This window comes from Leopardus geoffroyi, chromosome C1 (assembly GCF_018350155.1).
Source record: "Leopardus geoffroyi isolate Oge1 chromosome C1, O.geoffroyi_Oge1_pat1.0, whole genome shotgun sequence".
NCBI lineage: Eukaryota > Metazoa > Chordata > Mammalia > Carnivora > Felidae > Leopardus > Leopardus geoffroyi.
Window position 1 is genome coordinate 184,215,942 of NC_059328.1, and position 26,664 is coordinate 184,242,605.

Sequence of the window (26,664 nt, forward strand, 5' to 3'; positions counted from 1 at the left end):
AGGTGATGGAGGGTAAGATGAAAAATAGAGAAATCCTAGTAGAAGTAGTGATAGTCACATTAAGATCCAATTGTGGAAATTATTGTTCCAGAATGTCATCATAATGTTATAAACATTAGTAATATAAAAAAGTAATATAATACACTCTAATTGGGAGGTGGGTGTTAATTTTCTAATTTTTCATAACACTGATTTAAAACATACCTGTACAGTTCCTGGCACATAGATGGTAAGGTAAGTAATGATTTGGAAATGTAGTTTAAAGACACTGAACATGATATTTACAATTTGTAGCTATGAAGTATTTTTGATTTACATTTTAAAGGAAGATTTTTTTTTAGATTATTTTCTTCTTTAATTTTTATATGCTTTTAATTGACAGAATGTTAGTAACAATACAGATTGACAGGCAAACCAAAAGAAAGAGAAGTATTTGGTACCTTACTCTTTCAAGGAGATCAAGTCAGGGATTAGCCTAGTACAGTGAACAGCTAATTTCAGAAATGGTTCAGAACTAGTTAATGAAGAAGTCTAAGTTGGAGCATTCTTAGATATTAAAGAGGAAAAGATGTGAATAAATCAAAGAAAAAAGATGTGCAGCTTCCATGAGGGTCTTAAATATCTTTAGAAAAGAAAAAGAAATAAAATATAACGATGAGGTAGTTATAGATAATTTACTTTGAGACTAATACATACCTCTGGAACTGAGGCTTCCATCAGAGACAGTGGAGGAGGGACACATCCACCATCTTGTGCGATTTCCACCGGTTGATAAATAACCTCAGAAGATTGCAGGTATAAGAATGGAGCAGAAGATGCAGGAGACTAAAACACAAAGCCATATTTCCAAATCAAATATGATTCCAGTTAAACCAAATAACTTACCCAACAGATGACAGAAATATTTGTTTCATAATTTGCTGAAGTTCTTTTCCAGGAATAGGATAGAAGTATCTTAACAACAAATAAGGAGTTTTTGGTTATTATAAATTCCAATTGTGTAGATGTGATCAAAGAACTTTATCACTGGTAAATACTAAAGTTTCTTAATGCTTCAGAACCTCATTTATAAATTCAGATAATAATGATATTAAGATCACTATTAAAGGTTGTAATAATATAACTTATAAAGGTTGTAATAATATAACTTATTACTTATAGTGTTTAAATTGGCATAAATACCTATTCTCAGCTTTGTGACTTCACATGGGAATGCAAAATGTCATTAAATAGTCTTTTTCGTGGTATACTGTTTGTGTCAAAAATTGAGAAATGGAATTTTACTAAGGAGCATAGTCAAACTGAAGAAAAATCTGAAGTAAAACTGGAAAAATGCTACATTTCCCCATAATATTAATAATAAAAAGTAGGGGTGCCTGGGTGGCTCAGTCGGTTAGGCGGCCGACTTTGGCTCAGGTCATGATCTCGCGGTCCGTGAGTTCAAGCCCCGCGTCGGGCTCTGTGCTGACAGCTCAGAGCCCGGAGCCTGTTTCAGATTCTGTGTCTCCCTCTCTCTCTCTGGCCCTCCCCCGTTCATGCTCTGTCTCTCTCTGTCTCAAAAATAAATAAACGTTAAAAAAAAAATTAAAAAAAAAATAAAAAGTAATTTTGCTTGTTTACATAAGTACTCACTTTTTAATAAAATGCTTTCACTAACACGATCTCATGTGATCTTCACAAAGATCAGGTAAAGAAACTTACAAAGGTATGGTATCATTACTTCCATGTTACAAATGGGGAAGCTAAGAAATATAGTAATTAAATAAACTGCCACAGGTATCACAGTTACTAAATAGAAAAGGAACATCTCAAATCTAGTTCTCCTGACCTTAATGTTCATATAGTCTTCATAAAAATACAATGAAAAAAGTTAATATTTACCTGAGGAACGCCCCACTGCCACTGTCCTGGTAGGCACTGTGCAGGGGCCTAAAATGAAAAACAGAAACAAACCCACCCACATTATAAACAGGGGTCAAAACTGGATATCTATATGCAAATAGAATGAAGTTGGATCCCTACACCTCAAACTATATACAAAAATTAACTCAAGTTGGGTCAAAGATCTAAAAATGTAAGAGCTAAAACTATAAAACTCTTAGAAGAGAATATGTGTAAATCTTTGTGGGTTCAAATTAGGCAATTAAAAAAAAATATGACATGTAGCATTCTTTCTCACCCCCTGACACTTTAAAAGCACTGGGTTGAGCTTTTCTTCCTTGACCCTAGATAAAAATTAGGACAGAGCACTTCTTGGGGTGTGGCAGATTCCAAATGCCGACTCTCTAGTTAGGTAGTTTACTGGATTTTTTGGTGATCTCCCTGCTGAGAACTTCTAATTACATTTCTAGCCCTTGATTCTAGAAGTCTACTTCACACATATTCTTTCTTTATTGGGTCATCTTAAAGCTTTTTGAAAAGGGTCTCTTCTGTGAGGTTCACATCTTGCTCTTGGGACATATAAACCTTTCTTGTTGTGAGTAAAAGTTCAACACATTCCCACTGTAGCCTTCTCTCCAGGCTCTGCCTCCAGAGACTAGTTCAGCTGCTTCTTTGGACTTTTTTAGTCCAAAGTTAGGTGCATTAAGCTTTCATAGTCATTCTCTGATGTCCTCTTTACTTGGTTGAGAAGAAGGGGAAATGCCATAGCATTCTAACAACTCTTTTATTCAAGAAAACCTTGCTACCAATCTCCCTCAGCAATCTCAGCTTCCCCTCATTGTGTTCAAGGTGGACAATAAGCTAAGAGTCCTCAAACTGGTTTCACAATATTTGGCTGGTCGTGTTAAAAGCTGCGGTACCTAATGTTTTGTCTTTGAGGCTTCTGCTAAACTTTTGAGGCAGCTTAGAAAAAGTGATACCACATATGTATTTTAAATATATGCCATTAAGTTATTTTCATCTTTAGTAAATGAAGGAAATACTTTAGATATTTTATATTTAGCATGCTAATAGAATTGATAACTTTATTTAAAAATAAGCAATATAGCATAATAATATAATATACACTAGAGTGCCTGGGTGGCTCAATTGGTTAAGTGCCAGACTTCAGCTCAAGTCGTGACCTCACGGTTTGTGGGTTCGAGCCTCACATCAGGCTCTGTGCTGACAACTCAAAGCCTGGAGCCTGCTTTGGATTCTGGGTCTCCCTCTCTCTCTGCCCCTCCCCTGCTTGCGCTCTGTCTCTGTCTCTCTCTCAAAAATAAACATTAAAAAAAATATAATATACATTAACATATGATAATATAACAAATTTAAGTAAATTTAAATTTTAAATTCTATCTAAAATAACCCTCCCTCCCAAAACTGAGTCTAATACTAAAAAGAATTCCAGTAAACTTAACACTTGATGTGGGTGTATTTTAAAAGTTAAAAAAAAAAAAAAAGGAAACAAATTCTCTTCCAATATTCCAGAAGTAAGAAAGAATGTGATTTTATTTGTGAATGCTATAGATCAGAGGTTGGCAAGTAAAGGGCCAGAGAGTAAATATTTTAAGCTTTGCAGTCCATAATATCTCTGTTAGAACTACTAAACTCTGTCATTGTAGTACAAAAGCAGCCAGAGACAGTATCTAAACAAATACAAGATATGTAATACAAATACAAGATATGTAAACAAATCTTTATTTGCAAAACACCAAAATAGTCTGGCATTATGGATCACTTATCACCAATCTCCCACAAAATTAACAGAAGAGTGTTGGTTAACTAAAAGAGGCTTATTTTAATATAGATTATGTTAAATATAATAGCAAGGAAGTAATATAATGTTAACAATAACATTAAAAAATTAGCCTGTGACCCTGAATGTGTTATCCGTATGTTGCTTTGGGAATTTCTAAAGACTTTTTAGATTAAATGTTAGCCAAATGGAGCAAAACTGACCTCATTACATCTGGTTAAATGAAGCAAACATTCTACCTTCTTGTATGATATTGTTTAGTTCCCCATAAGAAAAAAAACCCCACTGTTATCAAGGCTTAAGTATCTCATTTTAATTACTAGAGTTATTGCATGAGAAAGAATACAATGAAATTTACCCAAAAAGGACTGAGGTATTAAAGAGAATTTTAATTGTAATTTCATGTTTACCTGATAGTGATACGCAGGTTGCTGATAAACTGGTTGAGCTACCATCACAGGGGAACTAGATAAAGAACGTGACTATAAGAGGAAAAAAAAAGTGAAAAATTATTTTAGGCCTAAGCAAAATTCTTTAAAATAGTTTTTACAAAATTTATCTCGAATTGTTACCGAAACCCAGTCAACCTGTGGTCTGTGATTGGAAATGTCATTTTTCTACCTGTTATTGATAGAATTACCAACCCCACTTAAGTCTACTAAAATCATCACAGTAGTCCCACTTTCATTTGGTTTCATTTCCATGGTAATGCTAAAACTACCACCAGAAAAGTTGTTTAGTCCAGACTATGAAAATATAGTTCTAAGAGAATTTTTTAAAAGAAAATGGCAGCTGGACTTAAGGTGATGATGCCTATTTCCATCATGAGACCAGCAATAGATAATGTTAACATATAGAACTGAATGAATAATCACATCTAATTTTGCCACTGATTTCCCACTACTTACAAATAATTAAATCCTATTCCTTTGTTTTACATTTAATTAAGGCAAATACATTTCTTATTGAAGCATTTATCAAATTCTGTTTTATTAATTTGACACTTAAATGAGTTAATCATCCGGGGTGCCTAGGTAGCTCAGTTGGTTAAGCGGCCGACTCTTGATTTTGGCTCAGGTCATGATTTCCTAGTTTGTGGGATCAAGCCCCACGTCCAGCTGTATGCTGACAGTGTGGAGCCTGCTTGGGATTCTCTCTCTCCCTCTCTCTCTGCCCCTTCCCTGCTTGCTTTCATGTGCACATGTGCTCTCTTTCTCTCTCTCTCTCCATTAATAAACATTAAAAAAAAAAATAAATGAGTTAATCATCCAATAAACTTCAAGTGATTTCTCTATGTTTGAAAAAGTACACATAACACTTAATTATTCAAAGTAATAGAGTAAACCCCAAATTAGATTATTTAAAATCAGACTAATAAAACAGGCAAATTGTATTACAAGATAGTTAAAATAAGCTTTAACGATAGCAGTTAAAATTCAGTTTCCAATATGGGATCTAACTTATGTTGTTTTATTTTAATTCTCACTGTACCACCCCACCCACAAAATGAAAAAAGTATCATTGTACAATTTTCAGACTATCATATGTTAATAAAATTGTAAAGAGATTAACATTAGAAAATAATAATGTAATTTACTATATTAATTTATTTAATTTCTAATAACAAAGGGGGAAAAATCTCAGCAGACATAGGAAAAGCATTTGTTAAAATTCAATACCCCTTATGCTAAGCGAAATTAGTCAGAGAAAGACAAATAACATATGACTTCACTCATATAAGGAATTTAAGATACAAAACAGATCAACGTAAGGAAAGCATAAAGAATATAAAAACAGGAAGGAGGATACAACATAAGAGACTCTTAAACAGAACAGAGGGTTGCTGGAGGGGTGGTGGGAGGGGGGATGGGCTAAATGGGTCAGAGGCATTAAGAAACCTACTCTTGAAATCATTATTGCACTATGTGCTAACTAACTTGGATGTAAATTTAAAAATAAATAATTAATTAAAAAATAAATATGTCTGGGGTGCCTGGGTGGCTCAGTCGGTTGAGCGTCTGACTTCAGCTCAGGTCATGATCTTGCAGTGTGTGAGTTCAAGCCCCTCGTCGGGCTCTGTGCTGACAGCTTGGAGCCTGGAGCCTGCTTGGCATTCTGTGTCTCCCTTGCTCTCTGCCCCTCCCCCACTCATGCTCTCTCTCTCCCTCTCTCTCTCTCTGTCAAAAATACATAAACATTAAAAAAATAAAAAAAAATAGATATGTTTAAGGAAAAATATTCAATACTCTTTCATGATAAATTTAATACTCTTTCTTTCTTAGCAAACAGAATGTAAAACACCTTTGTTAATTGATCAGGTGTGACTTTGCCCCTCTAGGGAACATTTGACAATACTTTTGGTTTTTATAGATGTGAGGAGGCTAGGACACCGCTAAACATCCAATGTACATGACAGCCTCCAACAACAAAGAATCATCTGGCCCCAAATGTCTGGTGCTGAGGTTGAGAAACCTTCGTTAAATCTAAGATTATCTTCCAAAATCTACAGTATATGTATACAAAACTTAATGGTGAATCACTGAACTTGTTTCCTTTTTCAAGGACAAGGGCATGTTGTTATATAAATACTGTAGCAGAGACAATGCCAGTGCAATAACTCAATGGGAAAGAAAATGAGAAAAGAGCAGAAAAAAATAACTATACTGAATAATAAATGATTGTCTATATAAGAGTTTTGAAGGATTACTGATAGAATATGAACACTTAAAAATCAAAAGCATTGGGGCGCCTGGGTGGCGCAGTCGGTTAAGCGTCCGACTTCAGCCAGGTCACGATCTCGCGGTCCGGGAGTTTGAGCCCCGCGTCGGGCTCTGGGCTGATGGCTCACAGCCTGGAGCCTGTTTCCGATTCTGTGTCTCCCTCTCTCTCTGCCCCTCCCCCGTTCATGCTCTGTCTCTCTCTGTCCCAAAAATAAATAAACGTTGAAAAAAAAAAAAAATCAAAAGCATTACTACCTATGAGTCTCAACCTATTAGGAAATGTGATTAAAAAAATGTCATTCTTAAAATCAACAAAAACCATAAAGTACTTAAGAATAAATCCAGCAAAAGATGTACTAAGCTATTTCCTGGAGAAAGAAAATTTTATGGATAGATGGAAATAAAAAACCTAACGAAATGTTTGTGGATATTAAAATTCAGTATTATACACAAATTAATCTACATATTTATTGCAATTATAATAAACACCCAACAAAGGCTTTTCACAGAATTGAACAAGCTGGATTATAACATTTGTATTTATAAAAATAAAGACTTAAGGATAGATGAGAGACTCCTGAAGAAAAAAGTGATAGAGTTGCCCTACCAGATTTTAACTAGTTCTAAAGCAACAGGACCTTAAAGAGAATTGGGCAGGGCAAACAAATACACCAGTGGAATAGAACTGAGAGCCCAGAAGAAGACCCCACTCCACCCACACCCCAGAAATGTGGCATTTCACAGAGGATTCATTTCAAGACAGTGGAAGATGATGAATTAGTCAATATATGAACTCCAGATTTAAGATCTAGATGTGAAAAACAGCAACACTATAGTATTTTACAAATAAAATATAAAATATCTATATTTGAGTAATAAGGAAGTGTTTTTTTTAATTAAAAAATTTTTGTTAATGTTTATTTTTAAGAGAGAGAGAGAGAAACAGAGAGAGAAGAGAATGAGCAGAGGAGGGGCAGAGAGAGGCGGAGACACAGAATCCAAGCAGGCTCCAGGCTCTGAAGCTGTCAGCACAGAGCCTGATGTGGGGCTCGAGCTCACAGACCGTGAGATCATGACCTGAGCTGAAGTCAGATGCCCAACCGACTGAGCTATCCAGGCGCCCCAGAAAGTGTTTTGTTTGTTTTTTTTTTTAAAAAAGATACTAAAAGATGAAGCCATAAAGGAAAACATTAATATATTTTTTAACATTAAAAGAACTAGCATGTGACAAAGACAAAACTTATAAAGTTAATGGACAAGCCACAAACTAGAACTCACAAAATTCATACATGAACTCAAGAAAAAGACAATAATCCCCAATGGAAAAAAATAAGTAACCCCATTGGACAAAGGATATGAAGAGGCACCTCAGAGAAGAAAGTAGAATGGCAAATAAATACATGAAATGTTAAATCTTACCAATGATTAAATAAAAAAACAACATACTATTTCATAATAACATTGGCAAAAATGTAAAATTAAAGGGTTGGCAGATTATGGAGAAATTGCAGCTTTCATAAACCGTAGCTAAAGTGTATATTTGGAAAGCCATTTGGCAACATTTACTCAAAGATGTTTATACTTTATAATGTGAAATTTTACTTCTATGCATATATTGTAGCCTAGACCAAGTTAGTGTGGTAGGGACCCCTCCCTAAGGAGAGAAAACAAAAAGAGAGAGAGAGAAAAGGAAAAAAAAACAAACACAAAAAACAAGGTAACCTGGCTATGTGCCTATGTGACAACATCCCTCATGACGTTGTAAATTGAGAACACTTAATCAGACTGCATGTGTGTGTATGTTACCATATATGGGAGACAAAGAAATAGAAAATGCATAAAAAACCTATGCTACATGTTTGGTGCTCAGTTTTTTGGGTATGAACCCAACTGAGTGGTGCCGGCACGAATAAAGTTGCTTTCTGGAAATTAAAAAGCCTCGGTGTCACGACTCTCTGTGTGAGAATCCTGCTACAGCAGGAGAATACAAAATTTTTCCAGTGGTACATAGGCATGAATAAGTTTAAGAGTATTAATTTTTTTTCTTATAAGTTTATTTATTTATTTGGAGAGAGAGGGAGAGAGAACATGAGTGCGTGAGCAGGGGAGGAGAGAGAGAGAGGGTGAGAGAGAAATCCCAAGCAGGCTTCGCACTGTCAACACAGAGCCCTACGTGGGGCTTGTACTTACAAACTGTGAGATTATGATCTGACCTCAAATCAAGAGTCAGATGCTTAACCAACTGAGCCATCCAGGTGCTCCAAGAGTATTAATTTTTAGATGTTAACACATGTACTCCTTCCTGATTTGATTTGTGAATGTGTCTGCATACTATGTGTCTGTCTTCTTTTCATAACTCTCCTTTCACAATTACTCTTCTTCAATGAAAAACACACTTCTCAATCATCCTGGATCTGTTATAGTGCTTTGTTCTGGAATATAAATACCAACAGGGCATGAAACAATTCAAGAAGGCAATGCCCTTAAAAAATAGGAGATAGCAAAGCAAAAAGAGTTTATATAAGAAATATTAAAGAGGAGGAGTGCCTGGGTGGCTCAGTCGGTTAAGTAACCGACTCTTGATTTTCACTCGGGTCATAATCTCAAGGTTGTGGGACTGAGCCCTGTGGCAGGCTCTGTGCTGACAGCTCGGAGCCTGCTTGGGATTCTTGCTCTCCTGTCTCTCTGCTCCTCCCCTGTTGTCTCTCTCAAAATAAATAAACTTAAAAAAAAAAAAAAGAAATATTAAAGGGGAGATGGTCCCTTATTTCATCGAGGGAACAAAATAAGTTACATGATCGTCACAAGAATATGTACTAACTCATTCATTTGAACTTAAACATTATAAAAATATTAAAGGTCAGAATTTTCTAATAGAAACAAAGTTTTATTTGGCTAACTTTGTTAACTGAGTTCTAGGGCAGACATTTTCCATCCTTTTTTTAAAAAAGATTTTTTTTAAGTTTATTTATTTTTGAGAGAGAGAGAGAGAGAGAGAGAGAGACAGAGCATGAGAGAGAGAGAGAGACAGAGCATGAGAGAGAGAGAGAGACAGAGTGTGAGTGGGGGTGGGTGGCAGAGGGAGAGGGAGACACAGAATCTGAAGGAGGCGCCAGGCTCTGAGCTGTCAGCACAGAGCCTGACGTGGGGCTCAAACTCACACACTGTGAGCAGTCTGGGGCTCACTGGGGCAGAGCAAGAGAGAGAGAGAGAGAGAAGTAAGGCTTGATCCCATGACCCTGGGATCATGACCTGAGCCAAAATCAAGAGTCAGCCCCTCGACTGAGTCACCCAAGCACCCCACAACACTTCTTCTTAAACGAAATATACAGCTACAAAGTTTTATAAAAATGTATCTAAAATAAATCTACAATACTCCACAATATATAATATTCCTACATTATTTAAAATTTCAGGGGCTCCTGGGTGGTTCAGTTGGTTAAGTGTCTGACTTTGGCTCAGGTCATGATCCCACAGTTTGTGAGTTTGAGTCCTGCGTCAGGCTCTGTGCTGACAACTTAGCCTACAGCCTGCTTCAGATTCTGTGTCTCCCTCTCTCTCTGTCCATCCCTTACTCACACTCTGTCTCTCTTTCTGTTAAAAATAAGCAAATATTAAAAAATTAAAAAAATAAAATTATGACAAATTTAAGGTGTCAACTTAAAAATGAGTGAGACTATTTATAATTTTTCAGAAAATTTTTAGAGGCTGTAGAAGAAAAACTTTGAAGACCACTTTCCTAGACAAACTCTCACACAATACATACAAGAGCTAGATGTTCACTGCACTCTTGATTACAGAAAAAAAAACTTAAAATGTCCATCAATAGGGGAATATACACTGATATAATGGAATATTATAAAATATTAAAAGTGAATTAGATATACTAGCATCAGCATGGTTTAATCTCTAAAAAATAATGTTGAATAGAAAAACTAGATTATTGGGGCGCCTGGGTGGCGCAGTCGGTTAAGCGTCCGACTTCAGCCAGGTCACGATCTCGCGGTCCGTGAGTTCGAGCCCCGCGTCAGGCTCTGGGCTGATGGCTCAGAGCCTGGAGCCTGTTTCCGATTCTGTGTCTCCCTCTCTCTCTGCCCCTCCCCTGTTCATGCTCTGTCTCTGTCCCAAAAATAAATAAATAAACGTTGAAAAAAAAAATTAAAAAAAAAAAAAAAAAGAAAAACTAGATTATTTACATAGTGTTTAAAAACCACCCAAAGTAATACTACCTATTGTTTAAGGACACCTACATGTGTAGAAAAACCATAAAATGATAGGAAAGACATTCTGGTTATATATTCTGGATATATCTGAGGAGAAAAAGAGTAAGAATGTGGGGGCAAGGAGACTTTACCTGAATTTCTCATATTTTATTCCCCCTATTAAATGAACTTAAGTAAATATGGCAAAATGTTAACATCTGTTAAATTTAAGTGGTAGCTACATGGCGATTATATTATTATTCGTGCTTGTCTGTGGTTGAAATATCTCAGAAATAAATATTTTACAAAATCAATAGAATAGATGGAAAACCTTCTATGATGAAAATTACTTACAGGCCAAGGTGGTGGAACAGAAGTTACCTCTGGAGTATGAAAATAAGCAACACCATTATGATAAGTGTAAGGATATCCAGTTGAAGTTGTTAGATACATTGTTCCAGCTGCAGGCATTATACTGGAACCTAAAGCAAAGATTAAATAATAACAATAACTAAAATGTTCAATTTTCTTTTAAAATGGTAATTTCTGAACATTTGAAAATGTTTATCTTAATACACCTATATAGTTATGGTAAAAATTGAATGTTGCAAATTAAAAAAAAATTCCATACGTTAAAGTAACTTTGAAATATATGTTTTCAAACTTACTATCTTAGAGCTTTTATTACTTTAAGGTGAATAAGAGAAAAAGAAACAAGTTCAAAAAAGAATACTAAAAATTCATTAACTTAGATTTTAGTACCAATGTAACGAAACACAAAGCTTAACAATTTAAATTATTATCAGCAAGGCCATTATTTTTATAAATATAAATTATAAAGTTAACTGAAGACTATAGACACTATAATAAAGTTCCTAAGACCTTAGTAAGACCTTTTATTTGTAAAAGGCCAAAGATGATGAAATCAGTGAGGTTGGAAAAGATTCCATACTTTCCTGAAGGGATTTTGGTTCTTCCCCACAAATTCTTTGGATCTACTCTCACAAGAATTCATTGACACTGTGACTCTTATTCTCTAGCTTCCCTTTGCTGTAACTGCTGCTGTCACAAACATGACCACAAATCTTCCATGTGGCTAGTTCTGGGTCCCCATCTCATTTCTCAGATCAAGTTATTACACTCCTCCCCCCAAATTAAAAAATATGTATGTTTTTGTCAGGAGAACACTTGGAAAATTTATATAAGCCAAGTTAGATTAAGTACTTGACCAGCAAATTTATGTAAATTACTGGAACTGGCAATCCTTCTTCCAGTATATCAGTGATTCTCAAAACTTAACATACATTAGAATCACCCAGATAGCTTATTATCCAGGGCCACATTTGCAGAGATTTAGATTCAGTAAGTCTGGGATAGGGCCTGAGGATTTGCATTTTGACAGATTCCAAGTGAACTGTTACTGGCTGCAAACCACACTGTGAGTAGCACTGGCCTACCATTTTAAGCAGCACTACTGCTTCTCAGCCTTTATATTTTCACTGTATTTCATCTAGAGTTGTTACTGCTTACTTTAGTGATTCTTAATCCCATCCTTTTGAGAATCTGATGAAAGTCACGGAGTCTTTTCTCAGAGATATATACTGAAACAAAATTTTGCACACAATTCATGAACTTCATGGATTTCCCTCCAAAGATAATCAAGGAACCACAGGTTTATCTGCTGAATGAATGAATGAATGAATGAGTGAATGAATGAATGAATGAATTTTAAGTCAGTACAGTTACAGGGCATTGAACTTGGCTGGTGATACAGCCAAAAAGAAAAAAGAAAAAAATTGGACATACTGTATTGAAGTTAGGCTCTGGTGGGATAGTTATGAGGTAACTACACAATCAATTAAGACAATTTTGATAAATACATTAAGACGTAGTGTAGTCTATTATACTAGGTAGTATGAATGTTCCAATTGTATTTAATCTGTGAGGAAATGATGTTTGGGCTGAGCTTTAAAGAATGAATGGGATTTTAATGGAATGGCAAAGAGCATTCTAGGTAAATAGTGTATATTAGGAGTACGGTATGTTCTGGAACTGAGATGAGGCTAGATGGCTAAAGCATGGGAAGAAAAATAAAGGACAGTTAAAAAATAAGCAGAAAATAACTTAAGATGTGCACTTTTGAAAGATTACTCTGGCTTCCTTGTGTATGATAGGTTGGAAGGTACCAAGACTGGATTCAGAAAGACCAGTTAGGAGGCTTTTCCAGTAATCAAGGCAAGGAAAGTGGGTAGCTCAGACTAGAATGTTGGTAATGGAGATGGAAAAAAAAGCAACAGATCTGAGAAAAAATTGAGATAAGAATCCCCTGTATCTTGAGAATCTACTTTTATACTTAATATTTATTTGCAGAAAAGTATAATGAGCTTTGGAGTCAACCTGTCCTGGATTTGAAGGCTAATGCCACTATTTGGTTATATAGTTACTTAACCCTATACTTTTCAAATTCACCACCTGATTGAAAGCATTCAGCATAGTGATTCATGTTTTTTGTTTTTTGTTTTTGTTTTTTTTTTTTTAGCAACTTGTGGGTCATAATATGAACATTACTACTTATACCTACTGCTGGTGATAAAAAATGGTTACTACGTGTCAACAGCTTAATTCTTGGAACAAGAAAAAAGTATTAATCTACTGAGCACACTTATCTTCTAAATTAACAAATAACTAAGTCAAAATTAAACTTGATTAACTTCTAAATTAAAATAGACCACCCAAATGAGTACAACTATTAATTTGTTAACAGATGTACAATAAACACCTAATGTTTTACACATCCCAGTGGACACTAGGACACAGCTAAGGAAGAATAAGAAAATTCAGTTGTGAATTTTCTAGCCAAAGACTGTTATAGAGTTTAATAAATATTTAGGTAAAAAGTAAACTGTAAAGATGCTTAATACAATAAATAGGAAGATTGAGAAAAAAAGAAGAGTAGAGTTGAAAACCTTGCAGAAATTTGAGAAAGGCACATAATTTAGCCAATTATTAAAGCTTTAGGAATTGTTCCCTCTGATAATTATGACACATCTAGTTGGGTTGTAGTACCTACCATACAACTAGAGTTTCTGATATTGGTTCTTTATTTTTATTTTCAGTATTTTAAATTTAAATTTCTAATTTTTTTTTTTAATTTTTTTTTCAACGTTTATTTATTTTTGGGACAGAGAGAGACAGAGCATGAACGGGGGAGGGGCAGAGAGAGAGGGAGACACAGAATCGGAAACAGGCTCCAGGCTCTGAGCCATCAGCCCAGAGCCTGACGCGGGGCTCGAACTCCCGGACCGCGAGATCGTGACCTGGCTGAAGTCGGACGCTTAACCGACTGCGCCACCCAGGCGCCCCTAAATTTCTAATTTTAAATTACTTTTCTAATTATAAAAATTTCCAATTCATAATGCCAAATTACTTCTAATTACCTATGTAATTTTAAATTATATTTTTATTTTAGAAGAGTTTTCCTTTAAAGATGTAATTATATGTAATATATGTAAGCACCATTATTTATGTAAAATTTTCCTTACCCTCTGAAAATCTAACATACATTAATTTGTAAGAAATATTCATTTGATCACCAACTTTGCTGAAATAACTTTATTAAATTAAAGAAGTCTGACCTTCTTTAATTAAATTCTAGAAAAAGTCTAATATTTCAAAAAAGAACCATGTAAAAATACTGGAAAATGCATTAGTTCTCAATACATACGAGGAATTCCTACTTGTTGTTTTCTTATTGCTGGACCAATGTTCAGTTTCTTATCTTTATAATTAAGTTTTTCAGCCTAGAATAAAAAACATTTTTTTATTATTTTGGCACTACTGTTTTATAAAACCAATAGTGAAAAACTAGTGAGAAACATTTTTAAAATTCAGACTATAATAGTTTTGAAAGCATCAAGGAATACTGGAAAGGACAAAGTCTTTGAATATTAAAGATATGGGTTTGAATCTTGGTTCCAAAGCTTTGACCCTAGTTCTTTAATGGGAATACAGTCAAGCCTCTACTCATAGATCCCATATTTGGGAATTCACCTATTCATTAAAATTATTTAATGTATGTAACCCCCAAATCAATACTTGTAGCAATTTAGTGATTACTAGTGGACATGAGCAGAGAGGTGAAAATTTTTAATTGCCTGACATATATGGTCCCAGCTAAGGTCAAACAAGGGAATACTCTGTCCATTCTTGTTTCAGCTCTTACGGTGAAGAGTCCGTTTCATGTTCTGTTTAATGCCATGTTTTTTGCATTTTTGTGTTTTATGTTGGTGATTTTGCTATCTTTTTTATTTTGCTATTTAAAATAGCCCTCAAGTGTGGTGCTGAGGTACTGGCTAGTATTCCCAAGCACAAGAAGAATGTCATTTGCCTTATGGAGAAAATATGTGTTACATGAATTTAATTCAGGCATGTGTTACATTATGCTGTTGAACAGGAGTTCCATGTTAATGAATCAACAATATATATTTAACATGAAGTCTTTAAACAGAAACACACATAAAACAAAGTTATGTATTAGTTGGTTAATGCAAATAACGTAGGGGCATCTGGGTGACTCAGTTGGTGAGGTGTCCAACTTCAGCTCAGGTCAGATCTCACAAGTTCGTGAGTTTAAGCCCCGCACTGACAGCTCAGAGCCTGCTTTAGATTCACTGTCTCCCTCTCTTTCTGCCCTTCCCCTGCTTGTGCTCTCTCAGAAATAAATAAACATTAAAAAAAAAAAAAACAAAGAAGAAAATAATGTAACCAGAAACTTGTGGGAACCTAGTCTTGTATTTCTTCTAGGAACAGCAGTCCAATATTTGCCAATTCAGTGTTCATGGTGACTTTAAAGAACATAACTAGTATGAATAGTGGGGATCAGCTGCATGTGATTTAATATATAATTAAAACTATTTTTTTCCTTAAAAAATTAACTAACATTTACCAAATTTAGTTATTACACTGAACTGCAGGCTATAGACTTTTTCTATGAATGTTCTTAGTTTATATAATGTTTTTCACAAGAGGGAAGTAATCTCAGATAATTTCACTCTAGTGTTGTAGTGTTTGTAGGAATTCAAAGTGCTATCACCCAGGCGCCCCAAAAATATGTTTTTAAAAGTAATCTCTACACCCAACCTGGGGCTCAGACCTATAGACCTGAGATCAAGAAATACATGCTCCACTGACTCAGCCATCCAGGCGCCCCTGTTTAATCTTAAAAAAAAGCCAACAACTTTTTTTTTTTTTTTAATTTTAGAGAGAGAGAGAGAGAGAGAGAGAGAGCAAGAGTGTGTGAGCAGGGTAGTGGCCAGAAGGAGAGAGAGAGAATGGCGAGCAGGCTTCACGCTCAGTGTGGAGCCTGACACAGGGCTTGATCCCATGACCCTGGGATTATGACCTGAGCCAAAATCTAGAGTTGACCACTCAACTGACTGAACCACCTAGGCGCCCTTAATCTTTTTTTAATTCAATTTTTTTGGAGACCAATGTCAATCTTAAGATGCAAATAAGTTAAAATTTTTTTTCTAGCAATTGATCATTGTACTGGAATGCTAATACTAAAACAAATATCCTAAAGAATTAGTTTCAAAAAAGGAAGTTGAATACATTAAGAGATCTTACCTCTTGTAAAATTTTTTGTGCATCTTCTTGTGTTTCAAAAGTGATGAAACCATACCTAAAAAAATGCATTAATTATTTTCTTTAGAACATTAGAGTTATACTAAGATTAATTTTTTTTTCTTTTAAGCATGGGCCACTGTAGTAGTGAGCAGTTTTCTAAGGTGCCCAGCATGCAAAATTTAAGAGAATCATTCACAGCTTATCACTGTCACCTCCTCTTAGAGTCAGGACACTAAAAAAAAAAAAAAAAAAAAACAAAAACAAACAAACCAGGATCTTCAAACAGTTTCATATCTGACTTGTATATAAATCAGGAAAGCATGAAAGATTCAAGTTCTGGCTTACAAATTAGGATGCAATAAATTTTGGTACAGAGACATAATCACCTTTTAAAATAATAGAAGTTTGGCTTAAATAGGAATCAGAGTAGGGAAAAAAATTTCAACACAAAATTTTTTTAAATTGGTAAATGTTTATTTATATGGATGTATTATTATTAGCACATCTAAACTGATAATGCAATTACTAGTATTTCCCAAAGACAAATAAAAAATATGTACATCCCAGACTTTCTACCTGCTGTTTGCATGGATAATTGTTACCTCCAGAGTACAATTCATATAATATTCAAGATACAAATATACTTTGAATGCAATGTCCAAAAAGCCAAAACAGATAGACAAAAAGATATGAAAGAGATAAAACAGTATATCCCCCTGCCAAGCATAATTTCTACTTAGGTAACTTAAGGAAACTAGAGTAGTGTTAAATATCTTGACTATTTTCTTCAATTCATAGTTACTGTATTATATAAAAAGTTTCTTCCTCTAACAAAGAATTTCTCTTTTTCTATTTGCCCAAACATTAAACAAGGATTAAGGAAATACTTTTACACTAAATTTTTGATAGAACACATACACCACCCAGTGGAAAAGGCATAAAATACAGTTTACATATCTATGTTTTTAGTGGTAAAAAATGGATATTACCAAAATATTGCAAATTCTATTAACCAAATACAAGAGCTACAATCTCACTTCTTCCTAATACTATTTGTCAGTCTGAGAAGTATCTCATTTGTTTAAAAATAACATCTCTCCAGGAACCCATCTCTTCCAAAGTGCTCACTTGACATTCTTACAAGTTGCTTCCCTCTAGTAGAATTTTCTATCTACCTTGTTAGTCCTTTCTCTTATGTATGTCCTGCCTCTCTTTCAAGAAAATGGACATAATCCTTCACTGATCTCCACTGTCTTACCCATTTTTTTCCCATGGATATTTTATTTCATTTTTTAAAATTTTATTTTTTATTTTTTAAAATTTACAACCAAGTTCTGTCTTACCCATTTTAACTTTGCTATCAAACTTCTTAAGTAAGTACACTATGTAAACTACCTCTTCTCTGAGATTTGGCTTTTGTATAAACCAGTCCACTGCAATAGCTCTAAGGTCGTTAGCCATTTCTAGACAAATCCTCCTGATTTCTTCTCAATTTTTATTCTCTTTGATTGGCAATTAAAAATCATTCTCTTTAGAGTTATATTTCTCAGGTTTGTTCCTTATCTCGTGTCTAAAGCAGGCACACAATTCCAAGAGCATCTGATTCCTTTAGCTTCTGGTTCCTTAACTACTGGACATTAGTTACCCAACATTAAATGCTTGCTACATAACATTGAATAGTTCCTCAGCCAATGCAAGAATAGCTTCCTAACAAATTAAGGAATATTACAGTGTCCTCCCCCATGCCAAAATACACACACACACACAATGCAGATTAAAGGCAAGAAGAAAGAAGAGAGCATGAAATTCTCTTTTTAAAAAATGGAATCAAAATAAGTTAGCACACCAAATCTAGTAAGCCAATAAAAATACAATTGTTAATTCTATGTACTATCTATAGCAATACTAACCCTTTGGACACTCCAGCTCTGTCATTTACAATCTTCACTTCTTTTACAGACCCATACTGGGAAAAAAATTTTCTTAAATCATTTTCATTTGTCTAATGGCATAAAAGGAAAACACAAAAAATTGCTTTTAATAGCTTTTAATGGCTTTTAAAATATCCTCTAATTGCTAAAAAATGAAACAAGTCTTATGCTTGTTTTGGAGATAGAAAAGATTGTAAACAAATAGTAATATAAACGTAAGAATGCCTCTCAGCATAAAAACAGTATATAAAACCACTAAATTATTAAAACCAATGTAAATACATTGCTTTATGCAGTAACTATGATGTTAAACTATTATAATCAGTGAAAAAAATTTAAGCTGAATTGCTTTAAAAACAAAAAGAAAGTTCACTCATATTTAAAGGAATTCTTGTTGACCAGTTAAAAAAATAACTTGAATTAGGCACGGCTATAACTATAGTAAGGGCATATTACTATTGGTTTTTGTGGCTCAGAGAGGCCCATGGTCATGGCAGTGGAACTAAGTTGTTGGTGTATACCAGTCCCTCTATTTTAATCAGCAGTCTCCAGGAACAGTAAGGTCTTAGGAAAGGAATACATTTCTAAAAGTACTTGAACTCGATTTGTGATGTCAATGAAGTAGCTACAAGATTTAGAGTTTTTAGATAGTTTATGTGTACTCAACATGCATTTCAGCTAAATAATGACATCATAATATTCAAAATAAAAATTTGAATCATCATTGGACTATAATACACAAGATATCTACAAAGATGGTTTTAATTGCAGTAGTCTCATAATACACTCATTTTATCTTTTCCTACAATATTCACACTAAATTCATTGTAATTTCATTTTCTGGTTCAGGTATAACTACCCCATGGAAACTTTAAATATCTTTAGAAAAGAATTTCTTTATATACACAGAAAAAGGCATGCCCAACAGCAGTGTGATGCCTCTTATATACATTATCAGGTTTTAGTTGGTAGCCTACAGCCTGGTAAATTGGATGATGACAAATACTGAGATAATCTTAAGAATAACTAAATGCCTCTTATTTCAATAAACTCAAATGGAACCAATGCCAGAAGAATTTCTGTTAGAGATTTGAAAACAATTCAAACTATTCTCTGATAGAAGAATCACTAGTTCAATTTTGCAGCTCTACTTCCTAGTTGAAAAATAAGGAGACAAAGTCAAGATGATTAAGTATCAAGAGGGATGGGCTATAAGCTTCCAAAAAAGAAGAGTTTTAAAAAGTTTGACACTGTTTGCTACTACAGAAAACTATTTCCTTGTTGTCATTTGTCTATGGTTTTGGAAACGGTATAAGTATCAGGGAGGGAACCCTAGCCGTTACCTTAAAGGTACAACTGTGTTCTAACAATGGCCTCTTAAGTTCATAACGTAGCTGATAAAATTCAATAACCTAGAATAGCCTAACCATATGAATATTTCCATTTATTGATAATTTATTTAAAAATATACTAAGTGTTTATGATATAAATTAATTCTGAACAAAAATACTCAACTCGAATATTTATGGTCAGCCATTAATATTTTTCATAGAAACAGAAAATCTTTTTAAAAATTAGCATTTCATTAGAAATCATTTTTATTCATGTTTAGTGAACCAATGACATACTTGCTTAAAAATCATTATTTTGACAAATACACAAATACAGTATGTGTATCATTTCTCTTGAGAAGAAAAAAAGTATTTTCATCCAAATTGCAAAAGATTGATTATAGGGAAATAGTGAGTAATAAATGTCAAATTTATTTGACACATCTTTGGCACAAAGATTTTTTTTTAATTAAGAAAGACAACTATCCCTGTAATTTTCAATATATAATATGGAAACTTGGAAATCTTTCTACATATCCACTTAGAAGTAAGGATATTCCACTTAAAATAGCATGCAAACCTTTCCTATAGGTGTTTACTACTACCTCCCAAATGGGGGTGCTAAAACATCTCACAAACTAAGCTTCTCTGAAAGAGTGGAATGACTGATTACATTATTAAAGTGTATTAATGTTAAGATGTTTTATTCTGACATTTTTTTTTTTTTGTGAGCAGATTCTTTTTTTTTTTTTTTTTTTTAATTTTTTTTTTTTTCAACATTTATTTATTTTTGGGACAGAGAGAGACAGAGCATGAACGGGGGAGGGGCAGAGAGAGAGGGAGACAAAGAATCGGAAACAGGTTCCAGGCTCTGAGCCATCAGCCCAGAGCCCGACGCGGGGCTCAAACTCACGGACCGCGAGATCGTGACCTGGCTAAAGTCGGACGCTTAACCGACTGCGCCACCCAGGCAGATTCTAAATTAGATGGCAGAAAGCAATTTTGATGGAAGTTTAGGAGGTTATTCAATAGGAACTTGAGAGTAAAGTTGGGATAAAGAAACAAATTCAGGGGCGCCTGGGTGGCGCAGTCGGTTAAGCGTCCGACTTCAGCCAGGTCACGATCTCGCGGTCCGTGAGTTTGAGCCCCGCGTCGGGCTCTGGGCTGATGGCTCAGAGCCTGGAACCTGTTTCCGATTCTTTGTCTCCCTCTCTCTCTGCCCCTCCCCCGTTCATGCTCTGTCTCTCTCTGTCCCAAAAATAAATAAACGTTGAAAAAAAAATAAAAAAAAAAAAGAAACAAATTCATAGGACTAAATTTTGTGTTCTTTAAAAAAATTGCGTTTTTTTTCCGAAACTATTACCATGCATTATTTTTTTTTTGGAGTATGACATAATAAAGTATAATTAGTGTGGTATGGTGAAATAAGGAATATGGAACTATGAGTCAAAATAGTGGGATTCTAGTCTTCACTCTGTCACGAAGAAGCTAGGAGCCTACAGATATATCAGTGAGCCTCAATTTCCTTGTATGGGAAATTACACATATTCTTTTTAACCAACACTGGTATTGAAAAGATTCTTTATAATAAGACAATGTGAAACCTACTAATCATTATGGAAATAGCAATTGTTATTTTTGCAGTTGTACAAAAATTTTCTGAGAAATAAAATAACTTCTAATGCAAAAAATACACTATGTTACATGCATAAATAGGTACCTTAAAGTCAATTCCTCCTACAAAGATGCGATTAGGGATCACTGTTCCATATCTTGGGGCACTTGTTGGGTTATTCAAAGGCACAGGTGACACAGGATTAGGGGATGGAGATAATGAATCTGTGTGCGTCTGATTTGATGGTTGCTGTAAAATAAAATTCTTTTAAACTTTTAGCATTGGGTAGAAGTTTGATGCAGGCTGAAAACAATATCTTTCAAAAAGATGAGTCATTTAGACAAAATGTAATATTTTAGACTTTAATTTTAGTCTAATATTATGAAGATTATAATTAGAACTAATACTTTTTTTGGAGCAATAAAAATATGGGAAATGTAGAATCTACTCCACTACAGAGAAAATCTTAATTACTTAAAATGTTTCTGTGAATTATTATTAAATATACAATTTAAATATTATAAATATTGAGGAATATTAAACTCAAAAAACAGAAAGAGAAAAGCATCCCTGACAGCTGGGAACTGGCTTTGTTCTGGTGTTGTTAGGAGTTGGCCTCGAACTCACAGCTAGGCTATGGTTGTTCTCTTGTTAACAGGCATTAGGCAAAGTTACTCTGTGATTGTGATGGATCACAACAAAAACAAGACCATTCCATAACCATGTCTGAACTCTGACAAAAACAAAAGCATTGTCCAAACCATAAGAATGATCAAACAGCCCTCTATCCTGGCTGATATGTATAACTGCTCCATCTTTATCAATCACAGCTTTGGTTTCAATCTATTTTTCTTGCCTTCTAGATAAAAATTAGCAGAATTACTCCCACTTTCTGACAACATGCATCTCACAGTAAAGCCATTCTTCCTTAAACCCTATCTAAAAAGAGCTTAACACAAGTCTAAATCCCATAGTAAGTTCTTTTCTAGCACCCTCTTACCAAAAGGCTCCATGGTGCATGCTCTTCCTTGTGGCAACAATTCAATACGCCCAACTTTAGTGAACTACAGTATGTTCCTGGTAGTCTTTGGCTAAAGGGCACTGACAAGTTGATAAATTCTGACATTCAAGTTCACTGTTTTTTAACTCTAAAGTCAAAGTTTTAAATGCACTTGTCAATTTGAAGATTGAATTGGTTTTGCAAAGAAAAAAGAAACTTACATACCTATATCTCATAGGCATAAATTTTTATACCAAAGATTGAACTCAGTACATACATGTTTATAATTCTAAGTTGGGGGCCTAATTTAGATTCTAATAAACATATATTAACATATATGCCTTTGCATAATGGCAAGATGGTAAGCTCTTAACCTACATCTGAAAAAAACAAGACTTGAGAATAGAATTTTGAAGAGAAACCAATTTAAGCACTTGCTAATTATTTTCCTTCTGGGAACATTAAACAGGCTTCTCAGACAGTCTAATGTACTAAATGAGTATGCTTCAAAAATCTTGGTTTCAGAATTTCAATTCTCTGAGACACAAATACATGAAAATGAATTTCCAACATAGATAATGGAGTTGTTTTTTTTCATAGTTGCTCTCCTGTCTCACTTAATTGGCCAATAAAACCATGATCCCTAAGTCAATCCTTCAAGATATACAGAGAAATGACTAGGCCAGTAGAGACTACAGGGCTACAGGCTGGACCTCATTGCGTTCTATTCTGCATCTAGTGTTAAGGAGGAACAACACAAATTCCTAAAAAGGGAGTTCATAAAAACACCTATTAACCCACAGAAAAATCATCACATTTAATAACTGCTATGTTGTAGTTTCCAAATAAAGAAATTGGGGAACCAATCTTAAAAGCATTTTCTCTGGGCATTTGGAGGTTATTTGTAACTTCAGTCACTTTACTTCTAGGATGTAGTGCAGAGAATGATGATTTTGGGATGCTTAGTTTTATTTTTCAACTGTGGATTTGCATTGCTAGAGATAATAGCATAGCTCTAGTAGATACAATCTTGTTTGTTTACAGATTGTAAAATTTTAAAAATCAGTCTTCATGAAATTTTCTTCTGAAAAACAAGTTCGACAGATGAATTCATTTGTTCTCCAATTTGTTTAAATAAAAGTCAATTCCATTATTTTTCACAGAGAAAGGACATGAACAAAAGTGAACAGGTGCTTTATTTCCAATCTTGAGAAACTAGTTAGATGATACCGAGAAAGGAAAAACATCAACTTTTTATATCCTCTTCATTTCATTCTCATTTCTAAGGCTCCTGCTGTACTGTGGGTTCCTACTGCCTTATTTTTCTTCTTACCACTTATCACTTTCCAATATACTATATAGTTTATATATGTTTATTGCTTACCACTTTCCAATGTAGTGCAATGTTCATATGGGAAGGGATTTTGCCTATTTTGTTCACTGATCATTTAAAGTGGAGATGGTACATAGCAGGTGTTCAATAAATAATTTGTTGAACAAACGAATGAATCACTTCTCCCTGTTCATGATATCCCAACCATTAGGCAGAGGGTTTAAGAACACAATATGAAAAGAACCTAGAAAATATCTTAATGTTAGTAGTGACAAGGCTTAAGCAGAAATGTCTCAATTCCTCAGAGAAGGTTGGCGATGCACTGAGCTAATAAAGCCTCAGATTCCACCGGCAATAATTTTGCAAATGTATGAAAAGCACTTAGGCAGGTGTTGTTAGATTAGAAGTAAGGGTTCTTAGTTTAGCAAAACTTCTAGCACTAAAGAGTTTATTAAAAATTTCCTTCAAAGTAATGTGCCCTCACTGCCTCCATCCCTTGAGAATTAACCTCGAAATCTATCATCCACTTTGCCAGCGAAGACAACGGGAAGAGGGCAGGCTAACCGTCGCAGTCAAGGCCTCGTAGCTCCTTCCCCTCCGAGGCCAGCAAGCTGAGGCGCTGGAGGATATGGCCGCTGCGACAATTTCCTCGGGTTCTCTCGGGTCATCGTGAACTTGGGCACTGACACGAGGATCCACCCCCTCCCCACCAAAGTGCGGGAGGGAAAAGAAGGCTAGCCAGCGAGAAATTTTGACCCGCAAACCCGCCAGCAGCAGTGGCTGGAACCCTCAACGGCACCGACCGACGGTGGCCTCGAGCGTCGGCAACAACTCGGCACTCACGTGGCGCGCGCTGATTGGCTGCCAGCGGGGCGGCGGGCGGGGCACAGTGGCACCTCGCCTCAGCCCCTCGGCTCCTCAGGCCTGCTTCGTCTCCCGCCCCTCCCCCACCCGGCCCTCAGCGTCTCGGGCGCATACCGGGTATTAAAGCGTCCGGGTCCGTCCAGGGCCACGGTGCCCCACCCCTCCCTCCAGGTCTCTCCGGCCTTCCGGTCCCCACTGACTAGCCAGGGAGAGGCGGTGTCAGCTGCCCTGGCAATCCCTTGCGGTGGGCGTCTGGGCGGAGTCCGGCCTGAGCAGGCGTCAAAGACGGTGCCGAGCCCGGTTTCGGCGGGAAAGCTGTTTTTCTAGCCCAGCCCCACCTGTTGTACAGGACCCGGCCACCCGCCGCCTCCTGAAACCTTCCGGCCATTTCCGAGGTCCCCCAGCCAGCCTACACCCGGTCCTGGCCCGGTGGTCCCACCTTCCCGACCCCACGACCCGACCCGATGGGGCCTGCAGGGAGGCCGCTCTTCACGGTGGTCGATGGGGCATCCTGTCCACGTTTCTTCCCGAAAAAATAGCGGGCGTTTGGGCCCTAGATTTCACAATTCCAGCCCCTCAGGAACGGAATCCACGTTGCTCCTTCCCCTTGCTATCCCGGGGCCGGAGGCCCTGACTGCCGTACTCACCGCCCCGGACTCGGTCTCCATCTTCCTCTACGCTCTTCAGAACCCAGGGGAAAGGATCAGAAACCTGAAGTTTGAAAGCACCTTCACACCAAGGAAGCAACACCACGTTTCTCGACGGACACTCCCCCTGGCGGCGACGGCGGCAGTGGCAGCTGCAGGGGCGCAGGCTCGGACCCGGGACCTGAACCTGCCACCCGGTAGGGGGGCGTGGGGAGGAGCAGGCGACGTCGCCTCGGGCGGCGGGGCGGGCGGGCGCAGCAAGCCGGGGAGCGGCGCGGGCGGGCGGTTTCGGCTGTGGCCCGTGGTCGCGGAGCTGGGCCGTCTGGGGAGGGAAGAGCGTGCAGCAAGTCGGGGCGGACGTGTGGTGTGCAGACGAGGGCTCGGCTCTGGGGCCACTCTCGCCTGCTTTCGGACGGCTGGGGAGGAGACAGCGAACGGTTATGCAAAGCACCATGCACCGCACACTTTCCTCTCTTCTCCCCTTTGGAGGAAAGTCGGCGTCTGGGACTGGTGGGTTTCGAGAGGTTGACGTGACCTCAGGCTTTACTAAGCAGCAAGAGGCCAGTTGAGGGGTGACTTCGGAAGGCTGGTGCAGGGCCAGGAGGACGGTTTCCAGAGTCAAACTCTGACCCCCCGGGCCTGACGCGCCAAACTCGGGGACTCCCGAGAAGCCTGGGACTCCGCGCTGCACCTGTTGTCGCCGTCACTCATCCCCGCTAGCGGGCGGGGCGGCGCGGGCGGCTTGGCCGGGACCCGCCGCGCAGCCCAGTCTGGCGCCCGGAGCAGCTCCCGCGGGCCCCTCGCGGCTGAGCACCGCCCGGCCGGCCGCAGCAACAGCCTTGGGAGCCGGTCTGCTACGAGGCCACTCGCTCGCCAGAGGGGGTGAGCATTGTGCGGCTTGACTGGAGCGGCTCCGGCGGCCTTGGGATAGCCTTTGAAAGAGTACTTTGTAAAAAATATCTGTGAAAGGTAGCTGAGAGTTCTGTATATCGCCGCTATAATACATAATGTAATATTATACACACATATATGGTATATAAATATATAATATATAAGCGGTATATAATATATAATCAAGTTGTAAATAATTACAACTAAGTAAACATGTAATAATGCTGATGATTATTGCACCTACCATTTATCAAGAATTCATTTTGTGCCAGTCACAGTGCTTTATAATCAATATCATTTCATTGTTCTCACAGAAACCCTTCAAATAGATACTACTGTATCTATAGATACAGAGCTAAAGCTATAAGAGATTTAACTATAAGAGCTAAAGAGCTAACGCTCTTAAGAGCTAAAGCTATAAGAGATTTAACTGGGATCTCTCTGACGATTCATGAGCTTAACCATTAAAAAAATTAAAAAAATTTTTTTTAATGTTTTATTTATTTTTGAGACAGAGAGAGTCAGAGCATGAACGGGGGAGGGTCAGAGAGAGAGGGAGACACAGAATCTGAAACAGGCTCCAGGCTCCGAGCTGTCAGCACAGAGCCCGACGCGGGGCTCGAACTCACGAACCATAAGATCGTGACCTGAACCGAAGTCAGATGCTCAACCGACTGAGCCACCCAGGCGCCCCTAATTTTTTTTTTTTAATATTTATTTATTCTTGAAGGAGAGAGAGAGCGAGCAGAGGAGGGAGACCCAGAATCTGAAGCAGGCTCCACCGCTCTGAGCTGTCAGCACTGAACCCAACTCCGGGCTTCAG

General features: G+C 36.9%; 1 protein-coding gene across 3 annotated transcripts in view; it reads right to left on the reverse strand.

The window, feature by feature from the left end:
• Window positions 1-25,088, reverse strand: part of BOLL (boule homolog, RNA binding protein) — a 73,541-nt gene extending 48,453 nt beyond the window's left edge. For 2 of the 3 annotated variants that reach the window (XR_006713078.1, XM_045480631.1), the window contains exons 1-9: window positions 24,951-25,088; window positions 21,212-21,355; window positions 18,140-18,231; window positions 16,230-16,284; window positions 14,329-14,404; window positions 10,959-11,086; window positions 4,093-4,164; window positions 1,882-1,929; window positions 697-825 (exon numbers count right to left, since the gene is read on the reverse strand). Coding sequence is in view for 2 of the 3 variants with exons in the window: in XM_045480631.1 (XP_045336587.1) it covers window positions 697-825; window positions 1,882-1,929; window positions 4,093-4,164; window positions 10,959-11,086; window positions 14,329-14,404; window positions 16,230-16,284; window positions 18,140-18,231; window positions 21,212-21,355; window positions 24,951-24,971 (765 nt within the window). In the remaining variant the exon portion in view is untranslated. Of the gene's footprint in view, window positions 1-696; window positions 826-1,881; window positions 1,930-4,092; window positions 4,165-10,958; window positions 11,087-14,328; window positions 14,405-16,229; window positions 16,285-18,139; window positions 18,232-21,211; window positions 21,356-23,947; window positions 24,062-24,950 lie in introns of those variants that run through there. The other variant, XM_045480634.1, reaches the window with a different exon arrangement.
• Between the last annotated feature and the right edge of the window lie 1,576 nt (window positions 25,089-26,664).